Source organism: Nymphalis io, chromosome 7 (genome assembly GCF_905147045.1).
Source record: "Nymphalis io chromosome 7, ilAglIoxx1.1, whole genome shotgun sequence".
NCBI lineage: Eukaryota > Metazoa > Arthropoda > Insecta > Lepidoptera > Nymphalidae > Nymphalis > Nymphalis io.
This window is the reverse complement of record NC_065894.1, coordinates 12,296,892-12,313,613: the sequence shown is the minus strand read 5'-3', so window position 1 is coordinate 12,313,613 and position 16,722 is coordinate 12,296,892. Positions and strand designations below refer to the sequence as shown.

At 33.1% G+C, this 16,722-nt stretch overlaps 1 protein-coding gene across 1 annotated transcript; it reads right to left on the bottom strand.

The window, feature by feature from the left end:
• Positions 1–838: 838 nt before the first annotated feature.
• Positions 839–5,731, bottom strand: LOC126769545 (prisilkin-39-like). The gene is made up of 4 exons (XM_050488408.1): positions 5,626–5,731; positions 4,252–4,438; positions 1,697–1,840; positions 839–1,199 (listed from the first exon to the last, which is right to left on the bottom strand). Exons 1-4 carry the CDS (start codon positions 5,635–5,637, stop codon positions 1,057–1,059), a joined length of 486 nt encoding a protein of 161 aa, XP_050344365.1. The 5' UTR covers positions 5,638–5,731; the 3' UTR covers positions 839–1,056.
• Between the last annotated feature and the right edge of the window lie 10,991 nt (positions 5,732–16,722).

Below are 16,722 nucleotides of genomic sequence, written 5' to 3'. Positions count from 1 at the left end.
AATACTTAGTATTGTTGTGTTCCAGTTCGAAGGGCGAGTGAGCCGATTCCCAAGGTTTGTGGCGGTAAGATGTTTAATATATCTTGCAGTGTCAGTGTTTATGGGTGGTGGTGACCACTTACCGTCAAGTGGCGCATTTACACGTCCGTTTATCTATTTTATAAAGAATAAAATAAAGAGCTGTTAGTAAGATATTTTTGTTACTTTTAGATGCTGCAGCATAATATTTACTTTTTAATAGTCAAAAACTACTTGATTGCTTTTAAAATATTTTATTTTATTTTTTATTTTTTTTTATAGAATAGGAAGGCGGACGAGCATATGGGCCACCTGATGGTAAGTGGTCACCAACGCTCTTAGACATTGGCATTGTAAGAAATGTCAACCATCGCTTACATATCCAATGCGCCACCAACCTTGGGAACTAAGATTTTATGTCCCTTGTGCCTGTAATTACACTGGCTCACTCACCCTTCAAACCGGAACACAACAATATCAAGTATTGCTGTTTTGCGGTAAATATCTGATGAGTGGGTGGTACCTACCCAGACGAGCTTGCACAAAGCCCTACCACCAGTAGGGCTTTGTTTAAATATATTTAAGTTACTAAAATTAAACTAATTTATGTGTAGCGAAGCGAGCGAGGCTTCAGCAGTAAAATTAATGATTTTCTAATTAAAATAGTTAATTAGTGTTTTTAATTTGAAATTTTGACAATTAATTAATTTGATTGGAGAGTTGTGATTAATTTAAAATAATAATTATCGCTGATTTCACTAATATTCAAACTAAAATATGACGCGTAATTTGAAAGTGGTTAAAAAATATCAAACAAAAATTCAGGTAAATATATAAGTTTATTACATATGTACAATTATCAAAAATCGTTGTAAAAATATCACATAAATATAACATTAGTTTGTGAGCGGAGTTCTACGTAACAGTTTGTCATAGTAAGCTCTCTAAATTATATTAAAATGTACAAATCAATGACATTACGTAACGTCGAGTATTTGATTTATGAACACATATTGTAGTAGCACAGACGTCCTGGGCTTAGTGATGTCCGTAGTAGCCGAGTCCACCGTACCCGCCAATGCCATGACCATAGCCAGAGTAGCCGGAGTAGCCACCGTATCCGCTGACGACGGGAGCGCTGTAGTATCCACCGTGACCACCGCTGTAGCCGCCATATCCGCCTGTTGACGAAAGATACATTATAATACAAGCCTTTATTGCACGCCAATGAGAATTATACTTGTACTTTTAAATCAAGGCTTTAACCTGTATATATAATTTATGTATGAAAAAAACATTTTTCTGAATCGCGCTAACGTTTGGTTCGCTGCAATTTATATAGGGTCTCGACTTTGAAACTTTAGAGTTGGTATTTACGGAACGTATTATGCAATTTGAATTATCATGTTGTTGTAACAGAGTTGTGTATTTAGATCTCGTGTGTATAAGAAGCGATATAATTAAACTCAGTTTTAGAACATTATGAATTAAATAAAAACAATGAAATTTTAAGGAAATCAGACTAAATAACGAAACGAAAATTAATTATTTGTTGAAATAGTAAAAAACCAGTTTTTATAGAATGTGCGTCTGTGTATAGTATTTGTTCAACAGTTTTTATCAAATTGTATAAAAATAATTCCAAAGGTTATTAAAACTGCATATTGTAATGACTTACCAAGACCGGAGTATCCACCGAGACCGCTGTGTCCGTATCCACCGTATCCGCTATATCCGCCATATCCGCCATATCCGCCCAAGCCGCCGTAACCGCCGTGGGAAGTGGTGTACGACACCTTGCTAACAGCTACTGGTGCGGCAACTAAAAACGTCGGACCATTAGTGTTAGCCCATAAATGTTCCACTGTTGGGTTAGCCCCACATTACTGGGTTAGTGGGTTAACCTATAATTATTATGAGACATTTAATAGTTCATTGAGTCAGAAGGCAATAGTAATGGAACGAGCGCGGCTGATTACAAAAAGAATGTTCAATGTGAAGGTTACCAATAATTTGTATAAAAAAAGTCTTAAATCACATCGCGTGACTATCTATTGTTGCCGCATGACTTACTGCAAAAAAACTTCCATTCACCGAATATTTTTATTTCCTTCGAAATATAAAACGATGGAGTGTAAAAATAATTCAAATTACATGGACTTTTTTTCTTTTGTTATAAAAACATTATAAACGTTCGCGATTTGAACTGAAATGACATTGAAAATGTATAAAACATTTTTTTATTGATATCGTTACTGGGAATTGTGGAAATTGAAATGTATAATTAAATCCATTTATTTTGATATCGGGACAATATCAGACGAATACATTCAACAATCGAGATGTAACTTTGTAGAAATTGTTATAAGTTATCATGCAGAATATTGGACTTTTCCTGTTAAGCAGTTATCAGTGGCAGGTCAGAATGGCGGTTGTGCGTCTATTTGTTTCATTGTTGTCTATCACGCTATGCGAGTTAGGGAAGAGTGATTTACCAGTTTTTGTTTTTTTATTTCTTGAATTTGTCTAAAAGCTCAGTGGACTTCAAATGAGTAAGTTCCTTTCTATTTTAACACGAAAATTTTTAACTACGTTTAGGAAAGCCGATGTCAACAATGAGAAAATTACAATAGCAATTTAGCTTGTCTTGTGTGCCAAGGTTTTTGAAGTTCCCACGTTCGCTTTAACGCCCTGTGACACTGGCAGCAATCGACATGATAACCACCTCAAATTGTATACTTCTTAATTATATCTATCAACGTGTGAATTTAGTATATTGTTTAAATAATTAACGTAATTATAATTTTTTTTACTGAAAAAAATAATAATGAATCTTGTTTTTTTCTTCTAACGGTAAGAAAAAAGTTAACTAAAGTTATATCATAAGATACAAATTTAATGATGGTATTTAGGCTTAGGCTTTATTATTATGTATTACGAGTAATGATCACATTGAATACTGGCGGTCCTAAAAGTTTCCCGGTGGTACAACCCTTTATACAAATGAAATATGTTCAACGGTGATTAAAGACGAAATTCATGTAATCTATCTAGACAACGATACGTCGACTTGGTGTTGCTAAGCAAAAACGGTATTTTGTTACTTAATGCCCGCACATAAAGATGCTTTTCATTTGCAATGGATACTTATTTTGGACAGTAAACTTGCTTTCTCTAACTAGAATTAACTGAAATGCATTAAGGGTTAGAGGACACTGCAGAATATTAAATAAATAGTTTAAACTTAAGTAAAATATTTTAATTCGATTTAAATAAATTAAATATATAATAATTAAAATAAATAACAATAGAATCGCAAAAAATATTTTAACACGAATTGATTGATATTGAATGAGTGATATGTCATGCAATGTGTTCGTTCTTTATACTGAAAGATAATGGGCGTTTGAGAGAACGCTTCTCCACTATTAATCTCCTGGAATGATTCCAAGGTTTACTGCTATTTTATTGCATCGCTAATGTTTCTCAAACGTATCCTTTGTTTGTTCGCTTCGATCCCAAGCTTCACAATTTATACGACAGTTCAAAGTTTAATCGGTTGAGAGAATTCTCTTATTCGATTTAACAAGTTCCGTTCGTTATTGCTTCTAATTAGCAGTGAATTAGAGTTCTTGGTTTTCACCAAATTAGGGATCGAGGTTAGAATTTTGAGTAAAGATATTTAGAGTGAAGTTTAAGATAGCGTTGATAATTCTAATTGAAATTAGGCTTTAATCGTAGTATTCTTCAGAAATGTTTAGGAACATGCGACTTATGTCAAATTTTTGCATTTTTTACTTGTTTTGAAATCGTTCGTTCACGACTAATGTTAAATCATTAAAATAATTAAATTCATCTAGAACTCAAAAACTGAACTTTTAAAGGAAATCATCTTTAAACCTCTGAATGCAAGCTATCAAGAAACTTCGCTCGCGCCTCGAAACGCAAAAGGCTTTGGTCAATTTAAAGTTGCACTGAACTGCGGATGGTCTATAGAAATAGTTTCACCGAGATTGTTTTATTTCCAATTTTAATGAAACCTAAGTGCTAATTGCGGTACTTTTTAAACGCTTTAAAGTTTTCTAAATAGAATCTGATTTATGGTTTGGCGATTGCTGCTACTGGAAAATGTTTCGCAATTCAAAGATGAATCCATTACAAAATAATCTTGAGTTTTATTAATTTTCCGTGTATCTGCATATCTTCACTGATATTTAGGTTTGTATCGCTTACCGTATCCACCGTATCCGCCATAGCCTCCATAGCCAAGACCACCATAGCCAGCACCGTATCCGACACCGTGTCCACCGTAACCAAGGCCGGATCCGATGGCACCATAGCCGAGACCGGAAAGGCCACGCTTCTCGGTCTTCTTGGCGTCTTCAGCGGAGACCGCTGCGATGGTAAGGGCGACTACGATCTAAAATAATAACGAACAAATTTTATTAATAATCTCTTGATATAAAATAAACGTTCATGATGTAAAACAAACAAGCCAATCTTAGCATCATTTGAATGGGGCTGTTCCATTTCACAATGCTCCGGGTCATGAGGCGGTAGTGAGGCATGAACCATGGTAATTATGTGTACTTATAAACCAATGTGCAGTACTAGATGGCGCAATATCCATCGAAGACAATGAAATTGTCGGACTAGATCTGTAATTGTTTGTTTAGTGCTGCCCTTTGTAGCTTGTTAGTATTACACAATAAACGTTTTTAGCTGAAACGTTTTACGTGTCGAAGTTACGATGTTCATGACGAAGTAGACTTGGTAAAGAAGTGCTTAATTGATTATGATTAATTAAGGAAAACTTTTAAGTACTAATATAATTATTCTTAATAGGTATTAGAAGAAATAATTCGAGGGCTATTATAAAACAATCAAAAAAATGAATTAATCGTCAATGAGTAATAATAAAATATTGAGAAATGACTATTTTTGAATAGAAAAAAAGTACTTTATTAACAAATCATGAAAAAATATAGTGTACTTATTGATTATCATTATGAAAAGTTAATGAAAAACTTTTCACAAAACACTTCAGCAGTCCAACGAGATATTCAAACAATATATAGAATTTAAGAATCGGTAATCATTTTAATTATATTCGAATGAAATATATCATGACTTATTATATTCTATATTATAGCTATGATAGAAAATGCATATTGCAGTATAATCAGATTTTGGCGTTGTGTGGGAACCAGCGATTTTTAAGATCGATTTTAACCGAAGTTATAATGAGCAGCTATTAAATTAAACACCATTTTAATGATCTAGATTTTTGATTTTTTGCTTGTTTAGCATATTAATTAATTATTATATTATATTGTAAATATATTTAAATAATTATAAATTATGCTTAACACTGGTTTTATGAAATAAATAATAATAGCATATGCATTAATATTTTAGAACGTACCAATTATAATAATTATATTGCAAAATTATAATTTATTGGATTTGCTCTAATTAAGTACATAAAAATTATTGGTCACTAGAATTAATGTGATTTTAGTGACATGATAAATACAATATATTCAAAAAAAGAATAGCTATTTATATATTTATGTGAAAATTATATAATTTAAAATTCACTCTTACCAAGAATTTCATGTTGATGTTGTTGGTATCACACTGGACAAGTGACTGATGCCTGGTGAAGCAGCGGCTAGCTTATATACAGTGCGCGTGCGCAGACCGAATGTGGACGGTACAGAATATTGAGCATTTTTTCATCGTCCAAGGATAATAGCTACGGAACTTAAGCTAGAGGGTTGTTGGAATTAGTTTGTGTATGAAAAATGTATTGCATTGTTTGTTGAAATAATGATTCATTGTGAATGTTGCATATAATAACAATGACAGGTGTATCAAAGTCAATACAAAAACCGAGATGGCCCAGTGGATAGAACACGTCTAACTTAACTAAAGAGTGGGTTCAAATCCGAGCAAGTACCATTGAGTTGTCATTAGCTTAATTTGTTTTTATAATTAAACAATATCATTATAAACGAAAATCTGTAAAGAAAAATTGCAAGCCTCGAACCGCACTGAAGCAACTCTGAACAAAGGAGAAAAAAGGCCTCTGTTAAATCGTTAATGGGGTGATACTTTACATGGTTTGTAAATAAATGGGTTTTATATTCAAGAATATCTCTAACTTATTGACCAATTAAAATTATTATCAAAGATAAATAAAAAAAAAATAGTATATTTGTTTTATAAAAAGATTATATATCACTATATAATTAAAATTTACGCATACATACAAATAAACATTTGAGTATTTTTGAAATACAACTTGTTATAAAGATAATCAAATTAGTATCACACAAATAAACAATTTATATGATACTTTACATGGTTTGTAAATAAATGGGTTTTATATTCAAGAATATCTCTAACTTATTGATCAATTAAAATTATTATCAAAGATAAATAAAAAAAAAATAGTATATTTGTTTTATAAAAAGATTATATATCACTATATAATTAAAATTTACGCATACATACAAATAAACATTTGAGTATTTTTGAAATACAACTTGTTATAAAGATAATCAAATTAGTATCACACAAATAAACAATTTTATTGACAAGGAAATTAATAAATACATTACAAGAACATTCTACACTCGATCCAATAATAATAGTTATATGGTCGAGATGGTATTAGGAGATTAAGGCGAACTTATTTAAGATGTAGGTTTTGCGCAATGTGTTACGTAGTTTCTTCTTTATGTATTATTTAAATGTAACAAATAATAATATTATTAAACTAACTTCCCAGGTGGTTTTACAGTTCAATTTGTAGAAAAGAATTTACTGGTGGTAGGGCTTTGTGCAAGCTCGTCTGGGTAGGTACCATCAGATATTCATATAAAAGAATATATAAGAAGATCAATATTTACTTACTTACGACTTACCAATGTAAAATACAAATGACCAAATGGCTTCTCAATTTGGGCTATGATGAGACTGGATTATTACTACAACGATTAATATATATTAATATAACATAAAGCCGAGATGGCCTAGTGGTTAGAACGCATGAATCTTAACCGATGATCGTGGGTTCAAATCCGGGCAAGCACCACTGAATTTTCATGTGCTTAATTTGTGTTTATAATTCATCTCGTGCTTGACGGTGAAGGAAAACATCGTGAGGAAACCTGCATCTGTCTAACTTCATTGAAATTATGCCACATGTGTATTCTACCAACCTGCATTGGAGCAGCGTGGTGGAATACGCTCCAAACCTTCTCCTCAAAAGGGAGAGGAGGCCTTAGCCCAGCAGTGGGACATTAACAGGCTGTTACTGATAATATAACATTGACCTTACTTATTTTTACTTCCCACCCCATCCCTTCCTTATTATACACTTTATAAATTACTTTTAGGTATAAATATTAAGGTGTATATATTATATTTTGTTAAATTAAATTAATAATAATAATAATATCCTGGAACATTTTTCACACACGGTCATCTGATCCCAAATTAAGCTTGTACAAAGCTTGTGCTATGGAAACCAGACAACTGATATACTACTTTTCTTTTTTGTAAATACATACTTATATAGATAATTACACCCAGACTCTGGACAAACAGACATGTTCATGCACACAAATGTCTGTCCTGGGTGGGAATCGAACCCACAACCTTCGGCGTGAAAGGCAAGTGTTCTACCAACCACGCCAACCGGCTCGTCAAATTATATTCAATTTTATGTTTGCATTGAACAAATAATAAATAAATGTGCTGTCGAGTTCGAGGGCGTTAGTCGATACGACACAGTGTAATACTTTTGTAGTTACTATCGTATATATTGTTTTTAATATGTATAAATTGTTCAATATTAATAATTAAATAAATATTCTACCGCAAAAACGCTGTACTTGGTATTATTGTGTTTTGGTTTGAAGGGTGAGTGAGCCAGTCACACGCACAAAGGACATAACATCTTAGTTCCCAAGGTTAGTGGCGCATTGGCGAAGTAAACGATGGTTAACATTTCTTACAATGCCAATGTCTATGGGCGTTGGTGACCGCTTACCATCAAGTAGCCCATATTCTCGTCCGCATACCTATACTAAAACAAATATAGCATTTTTATTTTATTACAAGGTTTCGCGCCTTCGCCTGTGTTAGCTGGAGTGGGACAGCTGTTAGTTATCCTATGTACTTTTTTATAATATTAACTTAATTGGGTGTTATTGTGGGCCATGATTCTATTATTCGTAATGACATTAAGGATATAATACATCCACGCAAAAGCAATTGACTCGTTGTATAAAAATTTCGCAACGTTAAAATTATGTCAAATTTATTTCATATATAAATAAAACAATCATACAATTATTAAACTCATCATTATGATAATGAGCGCTATCGTAATTAAATATTTTGAAACACTTTTGTTTCGCTGTGAATTCGTATAACATTGGGATTGAAACTATTGACAATTATGATGCAGAATTTGGTTTGTCTTTTTTTTATTGTATAACCTGTGAACAACATATTGATTGTAGATTCAAATTCTGGCCATAGAGTTTTCATATGTTTAGCTTGAGTGCCATTTTTCATTTTTTAATGTATTTATATCGCCACAGCCGTGTTATTCGCGTCTTTAGTCTATCTGATCTTTGATTTATATTAATGTTGTATTAATGCCTGCATGCTTTACCAGCATCACAATCTACGTTTCAAGAATGATCAAAGTTAAAAGTCAAAGTTAAAAATTTTTATTCAATATAGAAGCGTTACACTAACATATTGATTGTTATAAATCTACCACCGATCGACATATGGTATTCATTTTTCAAATATAAAATATTGGTTTGCATTTCACGTCGTAGAGTCCAGGTGACTTCTTCATTGATATGACATACATACAAATATTAATATACATGAATATACATGTATTCCACCATGTGTCCACCTTAATGTGAATGAAATTCTGAAATAATTTCAGTGAAATTGGACACATTAAGGTTTGCTCACGATGTTTTTCTTCTCCGTCAAGCACGAGATGAATTATAAGCCCAAATTAAGCACATGAAAATTCATTGGTCATCACTTGCCCGGGTTCGAACCCACGATCATCAATTAAGATTCACGCGTTCTAACCACTGGGCCATCTCGGCTCTTATGTAGTTAATTATTGAGTACTTATGATATAGTTATTGAAATCCGCATTTTCTGTGTTTTTGACTGTAAGGTTTTCTTTTTGCCCAGACGTAGAAAGCGGACTTTTATTTCATTTACTTTCTTTCAATATAATTTATATTTTTACTAAAACACTATTTTTTATCCGTGGTCTTACTATTGTATAACTTACTGACTAAGAGGCCTATATTGCTCTCCGGCTCATGAACTATTTCTATGCAAAAAATTACGTCGATCCATTGCTCTGAGGCTGCTTGTAAGAAGGACAGTCTAACAAATGCACTTTCTATTTATAATATTATTTATTATAATTCCACTATATATTTTACGCTCGATTTAGGGTCGGCTGAAAGAGAATTACTTTTAGCATTATGCCTTTGCATTAAATCATAAGTTATATATAATAATTAATTAAAAAAAAATGCATTTAAATTTCTTAAGAAAAATATATTAGCAAAAAGTTTTAAGGAGGTTAAAAAAAATTACTGGACGGCTCTCGTCCCAATCTAGTGTCGAATGATGGATCTTATCATTGGAAATGCAATTGGACGATGGATGATGCTCATATTATCCTTCACTAAAGTTCGCTCTGAAGGCAATATTTTCAGAGTCATTCGGTCCGGCAAACTCGTTTCGAGCCGTTCTATAAATCGATTCGACCAAATTTAGGTGACGGTGAAGTGAAAAGAGTACCGGCTCCGTAAAGTCGTTTCTAAAAGTTTTTATTAAATTCATCAGTTATTTTTAGCTTTGACTATTAAAAAATTTAAATCTCATGCTAAGAAGCATTAATAAATTACAATAGAATAATGGCGAATGGTGTAACATTAAATAACCAACCAAGAGCCCTTTTTATTTACCTGAAAGATTACTAAGACATTCTTCATTTATTTATAAATTATATTTAGTATGCAAAGATTACAATTTGTATTAGACCAATTCGAAGGACGGACTAATTCCTCTAACTAATTAATTTGAAAATAGAATTGAAAAGTTTTAATTCTATTTTCAAATTGTAATGTATTTTTAATATTCTAATTTAACTTTGATTGCTAGCAGTAACATTGTTATAAGAAGTTAAAACTATAAGTTAAACTTCAAGTACCTTTACAAGGCAATGTTAAAATCTCCCATAAAAACCGCATCACGTATACACTTTTCAAGGCCGTTCTTATTACTATTGAGACGCTCGGCTTACTCGCGCGTCCACCAATTGTGTGATTTTCATCATAAAGTAACGCAGTATCAAATTAGTGTAATATTTAATAGCTGACCAAACGCAATGATCCTCGCTTATATGCTAGTTTCTTTCGCCAGTTTTTCTCAGGTGTTTCTTTCAGAATGTATAGTAGACTTTTGACAATCAAGAAACAAGTGTTATGGTTTTGTATTGATTTTGACACGGTTCACGCGGTTACATCTAAATAACTTAACCCGTGATATTTTTTTAAATAATATTATATAGGTAAACAAACATAATAATTTAATAAAAGCATGCACTCCACGTTCTCTACTGAACCATTTAAAAAAAGCGACGATATGATTGATACCAGTTTTATTTTATATATGTTTATGTTGGAAACGATTTAATCTATTTGGATGATTTTAATTTACTGAATTATAATTATATTTTAATTTAGTTGTTTTTTATTATCTTTGTCTATTCCTAAAATATTCACTATGGATGGGCAAAGTATGTTTGTTTACGTGTACAGGCTCAATCATAGCTGTGTAAGCAACCTTGATTTAAATTCCAATTTGAAGACTGTCTCGTTACTTGGCTTGTAACTGCGTAGCCAAAGGTACATAGTTTGAATTTTGAAATTGGATTCAATACAAGTTATCATTTTTATCTATTAATAAATCTTTGCTAACAAAACAACCAACCCAGCGATGTTAGGCAACACTGCCGTGCCATAATATTTATTATTGTCCCAGTAGATAAACACTTACTATCAAGAAACCCTGGCATGTCTGCCTAAAATAAATCTAAATATAAAATATTTCGAAATATATGAGTTAAAAAAAACTCTCGTATCAAAATTTGTACATAAAAAATTGTTTCTATCTCAGACGGCATCTCAAACCAGAGGAAGCTCGCGTGGCAAAACTTCCTCACAATCTCTTGATTATACGATTAAGTTAAGAAACAACAAGTTAATATGAAAATTAAAAGGTGATGGCGGTCGTTCTTTACTCGAACCATGTTTAATACGATCTTTTTAATTTTCATTAAAGGACTATAAAATATCGTAAATTGTCCTATGTATGTTTCATTCCACGAGAATATATGTAATGAATATTAATTAGTTCTCAATATTTTCATTCACTTTAATGTTTTATACATTTTAGTATAAACGAATAGTTTATGCGCCGTGTCTTTGTGTACGTCCTTATATGTGTTTTATCATTTACTTAAAGAAATAACGATCTAATTATTGTTTTAGTTAAAAACGATGATAATAACTCACGTAAATATTGTATGGTAAAAGATAAAGGAACTATATTACGTTATAACTTTTGGATATTAGATAAAGAGCGTTCGCAAAAAATGTTGTACACCTTAACTGGTTGCAAATATTATAATTTACAAAATTGCCTTAAACTTTTATAGAAAAAGAAAAAAAACTTTTAATAGACAAAAGAATATTCAAATAATTGTATTATCTGTGGCCTTTTGACACGGCTAGCCAGTAGAAATCAGTGTTAGCACTGCCAAATTTTCAACTTCGAGCTGCTACTGAATAGTAAAACAAAATAAATTTTAATTGACCCAATGCTGGGTTTGAACAAACGTCGTCGAGGTGTGCAGTTTTCTAAGATAATGCCTAGTCCTTTTTTTTCCGCGGTAAAAACGCGTTTCCCCCACTTGAAGTGGAGGGGGGGGGGTATGTGGGACTCGCCGGCGCTGAGCATGCGCCGGAATACCCACTAAAAAACCAGGAGCACCCGCCTTTTTGAGTCACGGGATCGCTTGCGCATACTACCGTGACGCCCCGACGGTTGGCCAGACTCTGCAGGCCTCCAAGTCCGAGAGGGTTCTCGGGGTACAAAGACCCCCTAACTCCGGCAACACTTACGGTACCTGATAAAATATATTCTACATACATATACTATATAATTTACGTATATGATAATTATATAAGATCATATGATATCAGTTATTATACAAATGCTGACTTACTTATATGACACAATCTGATAGTTTATGAAACTAAATGACAATTAATTATAATATTCAATTGAAGACTAGACTAGATTCAAATTAGTCTGAATACATTACAAGAGGAATAGTGATGTAATTGACGCTATACCATATTATAAAAGACCGAGTCGGATAGGCTTTTAATTATTTAAAATATCGATATCGATAAAAAGTAGTAGTATATATAGGGTGCCAAAACCGTATGAAAAACCGTTCTATAGTTTTTGAGTTCATCACGTTCAAACAGACAAACAGACGCGGCGGGGGTGACTATCTCTTATAATATGTTATAGTGACATTTGTTAATGTGTTATCGCTAGTCTAATATACCGATTGGATATTAGTACGTTATTTGATTTATATTCGTCACGTGACCATCTGGAATGACATTACGAGGAGTTGTATGATATTTAAAGCGTTTGTATGTACTATTCATTTTTACTTCGACTTTTCAATATACACCCGGTCAGTCAGCCGAGATGTAGGCCTTAGCCCAGCAGTGGGACATTCACAGGCTGTTACAGTACAACAAACCTGATCATTGATGAGGTTCGAGTAACGAGCCGTTAGTCATTCCTTCGCCTGCGTGTGCCTTACAAAACGTTTTTATAGGGACTGTTTTGAATAAACCTCGTATACAATTCTACCACCTGTAAGCAAACAAATTGTTTCTTGAATATGGAAATCTGACATTAAATTATTTTCATTAAAGTCCATTAATGATAATGGACAATGAATGCGTGCCTGTATATTGATGCGAGAATATGTTTGTTGAGTTATTGCAAAAAAAACTAGACTAATTCCTTCCGAAATTTTCAGTTTTTCATTTAATTTAAATATAGAAAAAAAAACATTTATTTTTATTACTAGCTGGTGCCGGCCTTTGTCCGCTTGGAAGTAGATTTTATTACGATAAATTTAAATAAATGTATTTCGTGTTCTGCTACCCTTTTATTATCGCCCACACTCATATATCGCGCTTGCTTACATCACATATTTCGTGGTAGGGCTTTGTGCAATTTCATCTGGGTAGGTACACCCACTCATCAGATATTATACTGCAAAACAGCAGTACTTGGTATTGTTGTGTTCCAGTTTGAAGGGCGAGTAAGCCAGTATAATCACAGGCACATACATACATACATACATACATACACACATCGATCGCTCGATTTTCAACTCTCAATCTCCATCCGCTGCTATCCACTTTGCGAATATCCTTTGCCAGGAAAGGCGGGGCGACCGGGAACTAGGGGCCGTTACGTAAAGGTGTGTGCCATCAAGGTTTTTGCCCATATCATCACGCTGGCCAGACGGGTTGGTGATCGCAGAACGTAGCTCGTCGTACAGGTGACGCTGCTGCGAGCCAGCGTTCTGCGAAATTTAGCTACGCCTTTATCGAATGATTATACCGCCATTAGTCGATCGCCAGAGCCTCGTTTGTTGGTCGGTAGGATAAATCACGTGCAGGTGAGATTGGCTGGGACTGGCTACATCCTTTTGCCATGACAGGCACTAGTGACATAACATCTTAGTTCCCAAGGTTGGCGCCACGCATTGGCGATGTAAGCGTTGGTTAACATTTCTTACAAAGCCAATGTCTATGTACAGGCACAAGGCTTCTACTGCTTTATTATTAGAGATAAAAATTAATTGATCTTAGTCGAATGTGTGACAAAATCGCAATCAGACCTATTATTTCGTAACCTGCTCTTACGCAAGTACAAACAAAGAAAACTATATTTCTTTTAGTTCTTCTTGGTTTTCATATCTTCATTACCTCGCGTGAACTCGTTAAATTTTTAAACAAACAATTCCATTCGCGAGTAATTAATACATGCTAAGTATTTCAAAATGTATTCAATGGTATAGTTAGGTGGGAGACGCAGCTTACCTGAGATAAGCTTATCTTTATAATGGTCCCCTGACCGTGTACCGGCTACCACATTAGCCATTTGAAGAGGAATATATTATATTTGCGGCGTTTGCTTAATTAGCATGCTGACATACTTAGGGAAAATGTTAACAGATTAATGATTAACGATGTAATCGTATAACGAAAGTAATCAAAAAAGTAAAGTGAGTTAGTGAGTCAAGTAAGTGCCCCCGAACATCCACGCACGGCTATTTCAGAATCAATTAAAGTTAATCATTAATCTATCTGATTACATTTTGCCCAAGTCTGCTTACTGAGTTTCTTACCGGTTATTGTCAGCGTGATCTACATTTAGAATCGGTGGTAGTCTTATATCCAATTTAATTATATTATTCATAAGTGTACAGTGTGCCTATTTTAATAAGGTGTATTTTATCCCACATACACCATTAAGCACATTAAAAACAGCGGTGTTTACCCGGGAATAAATCCGCAATTTTTATTAAGGATTCACGTGTAACAGACACTGGGTCATGTCAGTTCTTAAATTAACTGAAAGGAGATGTCCATCATTGTTGTATAAAAACTGTCTTAGGACTTTGTGCAAGCGCATCTATGTAGGCTACTCACTCATAACATATTCTATCGCTAAACAGCAACACATAGTATTTTTGTATTCAGGTTTCACTCGAGGCAGTAATATCTTAGATCCCAATGCTGGTGGCATTACATTGGCTATGTAAGGAACGGTTAATATTTAGGTTATTTTGTAAGTGGCCCATACTCCAGTTCGTCTACCTATTGCATAAAATAAACTATTTTGTATCACAAATTCCTTCTAACAGAGCAACGCTTGGTAGACCTTCTATGTATTTGTTTCGCATTGAACATGACACTTTTTTAATTTGATCTTTACACAAATGAGATCCGGAGAATATTAATTACAATCACATCTGACACCTCGGAAGAACGTCCATGGGTCCGTTTAATTATGATCATTAATCACTGGAATGACAACGCTATGAAATATATTAGTTTAATTAGTTTGCGAGTTATTTTGCTTTAATTTCTCGTGATATGAGTACCCTAATTTTATTTTACAAATCCAAATGACATATTATAAATGTGAAGTGTGATTACTACAGTTCTGTACAATAGTAAATAATATATCTCGTTCCTAAGAAATGATTTATTTATTTATCAATATTTGTAACATATTTATTACACATTCTACTGGTGGTAGGGCTTTGTGCAAGCTCGTCTGGGTAGGTACCACCCACTCATCAGATATTCTACCGCAAAACAGCAATACTTGATATTGTTGTGTTCCGGTTTGAAGGGTGAGTGAGCCAGTGTAATTACAGGCACAAGGGACATAAAATCTTAGTTCCCAAGGTCGGTGGCGCCATGTAAGCGATGGTTAACATTTCTTACAATGCCAATGTCTAAGGGCGTTTTGTGACTACTTACCATCAGGTGGCCCATATGCTCGTCTGCCTTCCTATTCTATAAAAAAATATATATTTGTTTGTTTTTAATATCAGAGATGTTACTCGTTCGAGAGATGACGCACGACACTTATTCATTCTATTTTAAAATGGTTATATATTTTAATATGATATTTAAATTAAATTTAAACTTTCATTTTATAGTGTACGGGTAATAAGTTACTCTCAATCGAAGATTGCTGTTTATGTAATCTGGACAAACATTAATGTGTTTAATTTGTGTATTTAAGCTAGCAATGCAATGAATTTTGAATTTGTTCTACATAGAAATATATAATTTGTTCTATATAGAAGCTTTCTTTTTATAAAATATTTTATAATATTACCGTTTTGTTTAAGACTAGTTTTCGCTCGAGGCTTCACCCGTGTGATAGGGAGAGGGGTAAAAAAAATATATCTATGTCATTCCTTGAGGTTCAAGCTTGCTTCATACTATACATACATATCCATGAAACGGTTCAGTGTGAAAGCGTTTATAATATTCGTACAAATAAAAAAACACTTTAAAATAATTGTGACAGAGTAATACGAATCGTCTTCACAAAGATATGTGTATAGAAGTCACAATGAAATAGGTCGGAGTCCAATCTTAAAATAATGGTAGACATTACGCGAACAAGATTTGAGTTACTACTATTGGTTAACGATTATTATTGTGCAATATATTTAAAAGTTAATTACAATCAAAGATATCGTTTAAACTCTGTAGTTGCTAAAGCGCGATTTGCTGTAATGTTTTTTTATTTTTTTAAACATTAATAATCAGTTACAAGTCGCGTGACAGTATTATGCTTCGATTGTGTATCACGCAAGTGTTAACTGCGAATATATAATACAAACAAAGAAAACTTAACAAAGATATAATACATTAAACTTAGTTTACTTATCAAAAATATACCAACAATTCAAAAAGAAGTAATTGTTTTTGCACTATTAACACA

What these genes read in the sequence shown, in the direction of transcription:
- LOC126769545 (XM_050488408.1), bottom strand. An exon ending in TGGCGGATACGGTGGATACG is followed by an intron (nt 1,841 to 4,251) that starts GTAAGCGATACA and finishes CGACGTTTTTAG; the next exon opens with TTGCCGCACCAGTAGCTGTT. An exon ending in CGGTGGATACTCCGGTCTTG is followed by an intron (nt 1,200 to 1,696) that starts GTAAGTCATTAC and finishes TTTCGTCAACAG; the next exon opens with GCGGATATGGCGGCTACAGC.